At 41.0% G+C, this 12,323-nt stretch overlaps 1 protein-coding gene across 1 annotated transcript; it reads left to right on the top strand.

Moving 5' to 3' along the window:
- Positions 1-1,456: 1,456 nt before the first annotated feature.
- On the top strand, positions 1,457-7,182 carry LOC117282722 (glutamate receptor ionotropic, delta-2-like). The gene is made up of 5 exons (XM_033753476.1): positions 1,457-1,849; positions 1,961-2,064; positions 4,232-4,408; positions 5,679-5,908; positions 7,115-7,182. Exons 1-5 carry the CDS (start codon positions 1,457-1,459, stop codon positions 7,180-7,182), a joined length of 972 nt encoding a protein of 323 aa, XP_033609367.1.
- The last annotated feature ends 5,141 nt before the right edge of the window (positions 7,183-12,323 follow it).

Genomic DNA, 12,323 nt, shown 5'->3' with positions numbered 1-12,323 from the left:
ATTCAAATTAAATTCTGATGTCTATAACATGAATACTAGACAAAAATATAACTTCCACCTACCCTCATCAACTTTATCAGTATATCAAAAAGGAGTCTACTTTACTGGCATAAAAGTGTTCAACAATCTGCCACAAAGTATTAAAAACTTGGGCAATGATACTAAAAAGTTTAAATCAGAGTTAAAGAATTATCTACATGCTCATTCCTTCTACTCTTTAGATGAATACTTCAATGTAAATAGAGAATGATGTAAAATTAAGTTATAATAATTTTTAAGCTAAAATTGCCTGTACTTATGTATGTAACATTTTGACTTGTTCTGTATCCAAAGGTACTAACCTGCTTAGGATCTATAGAATGTAAATAAATTCAATTCAATTCAATTCATCATCCTTGAAATTATCATACTGATGATGTTTTGTCAGCTTCCCACCGCGGCGGCCCCAGTTCTATCCCAGGTCAAATCATGTGGGGTTTATGTTGGATAAACCGGCGCTGGGGCAGGTTTTCTCCGGGTAGTTCAGTTTCCCCTGCCATCCATCATCTGCTTCACACTCGTTAACCGCCCTTTCATGGACGTTATATTCGTATATACTCGAAACTGACAGCGTCATTAAATAACCATACAATGAAGAAGTTAATTACTTTATTTACAGCAGCCTAAAGGCTTCTTATAAAGTATTGACGAGCTAAAACAAACAAACAGTAGTCTTACACAAACTACAACAATAATTCAATTCAATTCGTGTTTATTTACGTGCAAACTTAACAGCACAGAGGCCAATTACAAAGTTAGCACGAGTACATAGAAATACACAAAAAATAATTCAAGAACGAAATACTAAATATGACAGTCTATATAATGGCAATAAACTAATAATAATAATTAAAAAAATTAAAGTTAGCTTTAACGGGCGAGGAAAATAAAATAAGTGTATTTCCAATGGTTATGCCATTTTGTGTCATATATATACACGCATAAAAGTTAATAGTAATAATTCAATTAATTTTTAACACCAGAGACTTTACATTGCTCAATGTCTGTCCCTCATGTAAAAGTTGTCCCTCTGCTAGATCTGCAGCAGCTGCTACTATTTGCTGGGACGTTGACGTATTCGGAGCCAGGAACGTTCGCCTGAAATATTTTTTTATAATATGCTATAATTGTTATTATTGTTATTTGCATGAACATAAACAACAATTAAACTGAATTATTATTATTATTATTATTATTTCTAAATATCTATACTTTACACTTCCATGTTGTCAAGAGCAACTTAGATTTGTGTTAATGAAATTATTATTATTATTATTATTATGTTTGTTTACTTATATGCATTAATGTGTTTTTCCTCCAGTGCTGTGTCTGTAATTGGCCTTGCGGCTGTTGGCTCAGCACATAAACAATAAAGAATTGAATTATTATCATTATCATTTTGAGAGGAGTACAACTCATGACGCTCCTCTCTGTCCAGAGTTGTCCTGTGTTCTGTCATTTGCTCCCTCCCTGGTGTACACTGTTCTCCCAGCTGTCAGAGTCAGTCAGCCTGTCCAATGGGAAGTGGCTAATGTTCATGGAAGAGGCTACGTCGATAGAGGAGTTCTTCTCCGACATTTACGTCCCGTTCGACAGCGAGTTCCTGGTGGCACAGAGTTCTTCTGGACTCAGTACTGAGAACTATGAAGTGTCACTCACTGAGGTATACAAAATACAGGCAATTCTGCCACTCCAGAAGAATCGAATTGCTAACTGGAGTTCAGTGAGTGGATTAAGCTGGACTACTGTGGATCTACATCAGAGGCGAGATCTGCAGGGCGTCGTCATGAGATGCGTGTTTCTTCCCGAAGTACGTATCTTTTTATGAAGTATCTGCATCCTGGTATCTAAGTCTTTTCAAATGTATTAATATTGTATTTCGTGATATTCTTATCAAGGATAATTTCTTTTTCGTAAACAGCCTCCATACTTAACAGTGGGAAGGTACAATGGTAAAGTTCCTGCAGACGTGAGTGGATATTCAATAGAACTTATGAAGATTCTTCAATATCGCCTGAATTATACGTATGTAATTATTCAATTTCAATATAAATTAGCTATGTTGTTCATCTGTGATTTCCTTTCAAGTCTCACAAGCTTATGGAAGTGGCCAACTTCTTTTCATTGCTAGTGGGGTGGGACTAAGTCCCTTGTACTGCGGCCACTTCTGGCCTATTGTACCAGGCCCAGATGATAGGTGAGGGTGATTGTGGAGCAATTGGTGGAATGAAGATTGGCAGGGGAAACGGAAGTACTCGGAGAAAACCTGCCCCAGCCCCACTTCGTCCACCACAAACCCCATTTGACCAGAGCCGGGATCGAACCCGGGCCGCCGCGGTGGGAGGTCAGCCACTAACCGCTTAAGCTATGGCGCGGCCAAGTGGCCAACTTACAGAACATGTTGTCACAGTTCCTAATTTTTATGTCTGTACCGACTAAACACGTGCATTACATTATTCTTGACAACATATTAAAATCTGCGATGTCTTGTGCTTTGTTCCCGATCCTGTCATAGCTACACATGATGAATATTAAAGCAGTAAATTCGAAGCGAATGTGAAAGAGGTATTTATACTGAGAAATACAAAATATGTGAGACATGATCCTTTGAATATGACGAACTTGAACCATTTTATTGATTGTTAAATACAGATCTATCGATTGCAAAGAAATATCGATCTATCGATTGCAAAAATTATCGATCTATCGACTGCAAACAAATACAATCTTGTATGCCTGATGATGACCATTTAGGCAGAAACATGTAGTATAAAATAAATAATAATAAGAGATAAAAGTCTCGAAGTGTTTTTTCAATATACGGACGGAGCTGAACTCAGACGGAGAAGTGAGAATCCTAAAAGTTTACTGGCAGACGGATGCTTAGCTGGTACATGAAATGGAGAGATGAGTGGAGAGTTTTTATTCTTAGAGACTGGTATAAAACTCGCTTGAATTTCTGTGTGGCCAATGCAGATAAATTAAAACATGACCATAATTCTAATATAAATCCGATCCATACAAAAGAAATTAACAGCCGTGGGGATCCGTTGTGCTGACCACGCGACACCCTCTATCCGCTAAAGTTGGCACTAACTTCGCCGGCAAGAGGCGGTCGCTCTGTCGGTATAGTTCGCTTGCGGAGGAAAGTCACGGAGATTTTGTTTTCTAATTCTACTATAAAATGCTATGAGGCGGGAAAGATACAAGATAAAGAGGGTAACAATGCGTAAATATGACTTTCTTTTGTTGCATAAGAGCGCCGTCATACGTAACAGGTGGCCATCTTACGAGTATAAAGGTGGCCAATTTCACAGGTTTCACTGTATATTGAAATGTATAAAGTGACCAATATACGACCGAATAGCCTTAATCTACGATACCATTCGGGGTTTCATAACAGTCTTCATAGATATTTTTCGCCAGATTAGTAACTATTGCATCTCAAGGGATATTCTGTACTATGAAGTTATGTAATTACCTATTAATATGGGACCAGGTGATTAGATGTCACGCAATATAATCATTTCATTCATCTGTGGCACTGGCGGCCCAATGTTTTCGTTATATACATATTGAAACATTGGTACATGGAGTTTAACTTTTTTTTTTTTTGCTAACAGGAAAGTGTATATACACTAGATAATTAGCACAGTAAATGGGAGACTTGAATGCAATTTCCTCTCCCTTCCTGATGGTTTTTGTGTCCGCGGCAACAGTTACGGACACAACCATAGAGGAACTGTTGGAAACGATGTTCTCTATATGTTTCGTGCAGAGGATATATAGCGAGAGACATCCGGGAAGTTAGCAGTTAGAAAGTAGTAAAATATGAACCAAGAATCACTGTGCTGGCGAGGACCAGCTGCTGTTTTGGTGGGTCTGAAGTTATCACTTGGAACCATGGGTTAAGTGTGAGAGCGTCGCCAGCGAGCGAGAACAAGAGCTGCTGAACATGGAAGCTAATGAATCTATATTGGTGTGAGCCGTAACCTAGCAACGGTTAGTAGAGACAAGAGAAGAATTAGTGCTTGCTACAGTGAATTGAAAAGTGTATAGATTAGCAATATAATTATAATTCTCGTAGTTACGATTTATAAGTGTACAACAGATCAAATACCGACAGAAACCCCTTGTAGGATCATTAAATTGTGACAATATTAATTGTCTCCTTTGAACTTTTAATCTGCAGGGTACAATATTACATTCCTGATGAAATATCTTATGGAACAGAAGATGAAAATGGTTCATGGAGTGGTATGGTGGGAGAAGTGTTCAAAAAGCGAGCGGATATCGGGCTAAACCTGTTCATGCTAACTGCAAAACGCGCCACAGCTGTCGGCTTTTTCCCACCGATCTTCAACACAAAGTAAGTGAACGTAAAGTAAAGCTATACCTGGAACAGTTCGTCGAAGCCCATGAGACGTCGAAGCTCCTACATTTTCCAGACAATCGGCTCACAGATGGCAGTGAGGTTGTCAGCCTTACGCGCCGGGTGCCCTTTACCACCCAGAAAAATTCTTGGTACGTATTTCTGTTAGAGGTTGAGTCGACCACAGGGGCAATAGTGCAGCTGGAACGAGCGACCGCCGCTTGTCGGTGAAGTTTCACTTGAGGGGGGGAGGGTAGCGGCCTCCGTAGTCTAGAGGTAACGTTCCCATTTCATGACTCGTAGTACGCGGGTTCAAATACCCGGCGGAGGTCGTCGAATTTTTAAGGGCGGAAAAATTCAGGGAACAAGTCCTCCGGGAGGGACTTTAAGCCGTGGGTCCGGTGTCGTAGCTTTACGGCANGGAGTTCAACTGGGTCCACTCGGCACGGGGGGCACTGATTGGCCTATTGTAGCCTGCCCCGGGTGATTATGATGAATGGAATTATGGATGAATGGATGGATGAATTATGGTGGAATGAAGACTGGCAGGGAAACCGAAGTACACGGAGAAAACCTGCCTCAGCGCCATTTTGTCCACCACAAATCTCACTTGCCCAGACCCGGGACTGAACCCGGGCCGCCGCGTTGGGAAGCCAGCGACTAACCGCTTAAGCTATGGCGCGGCCCCTGTCGGTGGAGTTAGTGCCAACTCTTGCGGTGTCACGTGGTCAGCGCAATAGATCCCCACGGCCATTAATTTCAGTTATTTCCTTGAAATAGCTCATCAATTATCCTCACGAGGCTGAGTGGGCCCCGTTCCAGACCCATTACTTCTCAGAAAATCTGGTAGCGTCGGGAATCGAACCCGGGACCTCTGGATCTGTAGCCGGGAACTCTGACCACTTGACCACAGTAGCGGTCAGTGCTCTCAGCACAAAATTAATAATAACTGAATTATAAATTACAAGCAGTTTTATTTTTCTGAAGGGCCATAAATCCTTCTTCGGGACTATACACTTCCTCTCGCCGTCCTAAGTTACAATTGCGGGCTTCACTATTATCTGAAGGAGTTGTTAGAGTTCGAGAACTTCGCTGAGTATCTCAGACACGATTGCGTGTCCCTCACGAGATGCGAAATCAATTACAAACATTTATCTACGGCATTACGACTAGGCCAACCAACACAGCACTTCACATTTAAAATATAAGAAAATGAAACAACAGAATACATTGTTGTAGCTCCATTAGATAGAGTTCTGATTAACAGGATGATGGTGCACATCAGAGGGCCGGAACTGGTTCACAGCGGCATCAGGCACGTTGTGAGGCAGTTCACACCTCTCCTTTGGGTCGCCGTGATCATCACGATGACAATACTGATGCTGCTCCTGTCGGCCACTTGGTATATCGGAATTCATTGCAATCATCACGAGGAACTAATCAGCTACAGGCTTTGTGACACGTGGCTGTATACGGTCGGCATCATGTGTCAGCAAGGTAAGGTCTTGTCGCATTTACTGTTATTGTATTCTATTTGGAAACCGACTCTGCGGTCTAGTGCTCAGCGTTCCTGGTTACGGATCCAGAGGTCCCGGGTTCGATTCTCGGCGCTACCGGATTTTCTGAGAAGTATTGGGTCTGTAAGGGGATCCATACAGCCTCGTGAGGATTATTGAGGTGTTATTTCAAGGAAATCGCGGCTCCGGTCTATAAAACCGAGATTAACGGCCGTGGGGATCCGTTGCGCTGACCAAACAACACCCTCTATCCGCTAAAGTTAGCATTAACTTCGCCGACAAGCGGTAGCTCGGTCGGTATAGTTCGCTTGCGGACTACAGGCCACGGAGATTGTATTATACTCGTATTTGGTGTAAGGTGAGACCGGATCTGTTGGTATTGCAGCTGCGAATTAGTGAGCACTGGGCTTGCTAAAATAACTACAGGCATGGGTAACGACACAGTAAGCTTCCCGCTGTCTGTCGTTGCATAACTGTCACTTGAACTAAAAATATTTGCCAGCTGCCTTATTCAACACTACATATGTTTACTAACTATAGAGTAACTAGCCACTGAAAATTAAATCTTAAAAATGCTATTATTTCTTTAAGTCACTAAAACATTCGGCAGCGTCAGCGCTTGGCAAGTAGCGAGAGGAATGTTTTCTTTCTGGAATAGTAGCGAGATAGATAGCAGTGCGCAAGCGTGAGGTTCTTTCGTCAGAGGAGAAAATGGAACAACCTTAAATGATAATTGGCGGGTAACCCCATAATTTTTTTCCTTGGCACTACAGCCTTGGCCCCAGTGGGCCTAGGCCTACATCCATGAACTCCGTTCATTTCGGTTTTTCTAGATCTTACACATACGGTAGGACTCCTTGGGCGAGTGATAAGCTCGTCGCAAGGCCTCTACCTGCAGACAAACACAGAAAATCGCACACAAACATCCATTCCGAGTGGGATTCGAACCCACGATCCCGGCTTCTGAGCGAGCGAAGACAGTGCATGCCTTAGACCGCTCGGCTACAGTGACCGACGGATAACCCCATAATACATTGATAGAAACATGCTCTAGTGACACTTTGTCCACCATAAATCCCACATGGGCTTTGCAACCTACCAAATATAAGAAGAAGATTGAGGAGACTGTCTGACCTGCCACAACCCGCAGATGACAAAGATTAAAACCATCCCCATTCCTCTACAGGGCCTGTCAGACTGTCATCAGTGGATGACTTCTCTGCTCAAGACAGCTACTTAGAGCAAATCTACTGATTACTCCATATAGGCCACACCATAGCTCAAGCGGTTAGTCGCTGGCTTCCCACCGCGGCGGCCAGGATTCGATCCCGGGTCTGATCAAATGGGATTTGTGGTGGACAAAGTGGCGCTGGGGCAGGTTTTCGCCCGAGTACTTCGGTTTCCCCCGCCAATCTTCATTTCACCAAATTCTCCATCATTATAATCGCCCGGGCAGGCTACAATAGGCCAATCAGTGGCCGCCGTGCCGAGTGGACCCAGTTGGACTCCACCCCCCAATATGCGAATTAAAAAAAATATATTACTCCATATTACCGAGAGTAGATTGTAAATATGCCATGAATTAAATGAATATAAATTCTTTTTGGAAGAATTTGTTTGATAAAACTATAGCTAAGATTCCTCACTTATAAAATTCTAATTCCAGTCATTCAACTTGAATTCTTACTCATTTCTTCAAAAACATTTGTCGAACTAGGTTAACACAAAGCGATTTACGGGTTCACCTGTTTCACAGCGCACTATATGACACCCAGAGCCTGGCCCTGTCGCGTCGTCTACCTCACTGTGTACGTCACAGCCTTCGTGCTCTTCGCCGCTTATTCGGCCATCTTCATTTCGTTTCTTGCTGTGAGGAGATTTGATCTGCCTTTCAAGGATTTCCAAGGACTTCTTCAAGACGGCCGATATGTGCTCGGTGTAATTAAAAATTCTGAACGTGAAGCATATTTCAAGGTAAATATCTATGCCCCCTTCCTTCGCTTCTTTCATATTATTTTCCATTCCTTATCCGTATCCCACTTCCTTCCTTCCTCGCCTTTACTTTAAAACAATTTATATCATTCAAGACATAACTACATAAGCTGATTAGGTCGATTCATCTTATGTTTATACTGGCCAAAAAGAAAGAGTAAACGATGAGACACACACACACACATTTTTACATTCCGTTTCCATGGGAACGAGGTAGGAACGACCTTACGACAAACTGATAAATATTTTCCGTCTTACACTAATTACATAATAATGTTTTCCTATATATCTCATATATATTTTATGGAAATACTAAAGGGAGTATGCAGTAGTTTAGTTGGTTGAGGCACTATGCTACAAGCCAGAAGATCGCGGGCTCAAATCCCGATGAGGTCACTGAAGTTATAAATTGACCAGCCGCACTATGGCCCTGAGGTCGATTCAGCCTCTGTTTTAGGAATCTTCCTGGGGTAAATGGCGACCGGCGCGTAAGTCTGACAACCTTACCGCCAACTGTGAGCCGATTTTCTAGAAGATGTGGGGACCTGGACGTCTCAAAACCCTATGGGCCTTCACGGCCTGTTACAGGGATAGCTCTACCTTTTCACCTTTACTAAACTTTAAAATGTACTAGTTACTTCTTAAACAAATAATATTTATTTTTAATAAAATGTTTATATTATTACAATAATTTACGTGAATTCATTTAACCCTGTATTTAGTTGGTATTGGCGGTTCTTTCTACAGGGGTAAAGCGGCCGGGGTTGACCACTCACCTCAATAAATGTAGACGTTAAGAATACCTCTGTCTCCTATGAGCCTTCATTATATGACAATTAAACAAAGATATATATTTTTCTGAATTCTGTTCTTGCGCACAGATACATTTGTGCTTGTGTATCAGCTCAAGTAAATGGATGCCTATTGTCCTTAAATTAATCATATATTTATTTTAATTTGTTGAATATCTCTTAAAGAAAGAAATTTATTGGATGTCCACCGTATTTAACGGGAAGTTTTATAAGAGATTCATCGGTTCACTTACGTTAAATTAAATTTTCTTTGCAATTCTTTATTGGAGATAGTCGTAACACAACAATATAATGGTCAAGGTCAACATTACCTTAGCTACATGTTTCGACTTTTAAAGCAGTCATCAGGCAAACACACACTATTGAACTGAATTTCAATGTGGCAATTGAGCTGCATATTTGACTACTGTAACATTATAAAACCATATTTTATTACATAACTTTCGTTTTATAATAATTTTGTAATTCACTGTATTTTTATACCTTGTATTATTCTAGTGAAACACAATTGTCAAGTATCCAGCTCTACTGTCACACTGAAATGCAGTTCAATAATGTGTGAGTGTAGTAACCATGTATTTGTCCTGATAATGGCTTTAAAAGGCGAAACATGTAAAGTAAAAAAAAGCAAGTAAAGCTATCCCTGTACCAGTCCGTGAAGGCCTATAGGGTTGTGAGACGTTGAGGCTCCCACATTATCCAGACAATCGGCTTACAGATGGCTGTAAGGTTGTCAGCCTTACGCGCCGGCCACGCTTTACTCCCCAGGAAAATTATTTAATTAATTCCTGGTACTCATTTCTGTTAGAGGCTGAGTCGAGACGAAATATGTAGCTAAGGTAATGTTGACCTTGACCGTTATGTTGCTGTGTTACGAAGGACTCCAGTAAAGAATTGTATATAATAAACACAACAGGATGCAGGAAATGAAAATCAATTTTCTTTTTCCAGTTTTCGGTTCTAGTGAGCACCCGATCCCTTAATAATCACATTAACGGACAGGATTTTGGCCCCCACGGTCATGACTTGATTTCAGTGTAGTGTACTTCGGAAACTAACATTTCAAATGAATATTTCGCCTCCATCTCAGAATCAGAGTGCAAACCAAGAAAGGAACAAGGAGAAACAAAGAGTTGCTTCCTGGGTTACAACATACAATTAATTTCTAATACCGTATTTACGCATGTATAGGCCGCCTGCGTGTATAGGCCGCAGCACAATTTTCAGACAAAAATCTTAGAAAAAATAATTTTCTTGGAATATTATTTCAGGAGTAGAAATTATTCCGAAATTTGGCAACGTTTAACATTCCTAAGTTCGCAACTAGCGAAAATAACGGTACCGCTCGGAACAAAGGCATTGCGGGGGAGAGTTATAACCTTTTCGCCTTTACTTGACTTGCCTGGTTAGTTCTGAGTGAAACATGGGTCGAGTAAGAGCAGGTTATACGTCTAAATTTAAACTTCAAGTGGTGCGTTACGCACAAGAAACGGAAATCGAGCAGCAGGAAGAAAATTCGGCGTTGACGAAAAAATGTGCGAAGATGGATACTAACGAAAGATGCCCTTGAAAAAACGTCACAAAATCGACAATCTTTCCGCGGAAAGAAAGCTAAATTTCCAGAACTTGAAAATAAACTTTTGCGATACGTGCGTAATACACGGGCGGATGGATTTTCAGTGTCTGTGGAAATGATTCAATTTGAAGGCCTCAAAATAGAGGACAGAATGTAAATTCCTCGTAATGAATTTAAGGGAAGCACGGTAAGTTTGTGTTATCTTTTTACAGTATTCTTATAAATGTGTGCATGTACAGAAACTGATGTAAGGGTATCAGCGACACGACTGCACTCTCGCTAGCGGGGAGGGGCACAGTAGTCGCGGAGAAACGTTCCATCCGCTCTACGCTGCTGCCCCGGTTTCCTCGATTTTTGAACACTCTGTATTACTAATTATGAACATAATTCTCTTTAATTTAAGTGTGATTTCGAATATTTCGAATATAAGCCGCACCTCAGTTTTCCTCTTGAATTTTTGGCAAAAAATGTGCGGCCTATACATGCGTAAATACGGTAATTGATAACAATTTTTTTCTTCCACAGAAATCTGAAATTTCGGTGCTGAGACGTATTTACGAGGTACTAATTGAGCCCTACGGCTCCAGTCCTCCTCTAAGCGATGAAGATGGCTTGATGCGCACTTGCAAAGAGGAGACGTACAGTTATATATGCACACAGATCACAGTTCGGGGGCTGGCAAAGACACTACCCTGCATGTTGGTAGGAGTTCCCCGCGCCTACTTCTCCGTCACAGTATCCATGATCCTGCAGAAGTCAAGTCCTTACAAGAGACTCTTCAATCGCCGGTGAGTTCTATCAGAAAAGTATTATAGCGTCTCTTTAAATTATGAAGAGAATCAGGAATTGTCTGTAATATAGCTGCAATTGTCAGTACAACTGTCATAAGTCACCATTACTGGGTCCAACATAAATGGCTTCCCTTCAATTTCCGTCAACCAGAAGACGCTTGGTATCTTTCTCATTACAGCATTTTGTTCCATCACATCACATGTCTTAATAGGCTTGAAAGTACAAATTTCGGCATCTTCAAATCTGGTATATTTATCTATCTGCCTTTCCTCTCTACTTCTTTCTCTCGTGTTTGTTTCTGTTTTATATTCACACGCTTTCCTTCGTCTTCTTGGTCACTCTTAAGGCTGAAAACCCACTGACGCAACTAGTCGCGAGCGGCTAGCCGCTCTTTGTTGCGCGCGTCCGTTAGTTGTAAATATTAGGCGTGCGATAGCTCTGCCGCCTGTGTGCCGCGTTCCAAAACCTAACCGCGCGCGGCTCATAAAAGCAATACAAATAACGGCCACGAGAGACAACACTCGACAAACCGCGCGCGGCTTGTCGCGTCAGTGGGTTTTCAGCCTAAGTCTTATCTTCTCATTTCTTTGGAAAAATACATCTGGCTTTTTTTCAATCAACAGGTTCCACACACACCTCTCTTACTAGCCCGCTGGAGTCGATGTGTGGAAAAGGAAAATTCACTTAAAATATTTTAAATTCAGTCTTGACTATCAAACTCTTTAGCGAAAAAAACTCATTTATTCTGATAATCATAACAAAGATATAGTATCAGAGCAGATTAATTCAGCTCAGAATCTTACGTAGAATTAAATTCTGCCTGCTGTTTTTTATGGATATGAGACCTAGTCTGTCTTGTTAATGAAGGAACATAGACTGAAAATATTTTCTCATTATTCCATAATTATTATTCCCCCTTCTTTAATAAATATTTTAATTTTTTCCTACATCTACAATATTTTTTTTTATTCTATATTATTAATATTACAGACTCCAGGAGATGAAACGCAGTGGACTTCTGAAACGAATAGACAAACAAATTTGGCCTGATGAGACGGCCGAAGCTGTACACCAATCAGAACGAAACGTAACTCTGGGTACAGTAGCCATATTTCTCTTCATACTTTGTGCAGGTGTTATTATATCAATTGTCGTATTAGTGATGGAGATTTGCTGGTACAAATTCTGTCAGTTAAAACTGAAGAAGACACAAGTATCTTCGA

Source organism: Cryptotermes secundus, unplaced genomic scaffold, assembly GCF_002891405.2.
Source record: "Cryptotermes secundus unplaced genomic scaffold, Csec_1.0 scaffold512, whole genome shotgun sequence".
NCBI classification, from domain to species: domain Eukaryota; kingdom Metazoa; phylum Arthropoda; class Insecta; order Blattodea; family Kalotermitidae; genus Cryptotermes; species Cryptotermes secundus.
This window is presented reverse-complemented; position numbering and strand designations above follow the sequence as displayed.

What these genes read in the sequence shown, in the direction of transcription:
- LOC117282722 (XM_033753476.1), top strand. Translation starts at nt 1,457, where the DNA reads ATGACGCTCCTCTCTGTCCAGAGTTGTCCTGTGTTCTGTCATTTGCTC. An exon ending in GATGCGTGTTTCTTCCCGAA is followed by an intron (nt 1,850 to 1,960) that starts GTACGTATCTTT and finishes TTTCGTAAACAG; the next exon opens with CCTCCATACTTAACAGTGGG. An exon ending in CGGCATCATGTGTCAGCAAG is followed by an intron (nt 5,909 to 7,114) that starts GTAAGGTCTTGT and finishes ATTCCTCTACAG; the next exon opens with GGCCTGTCAGACTGTCATCA.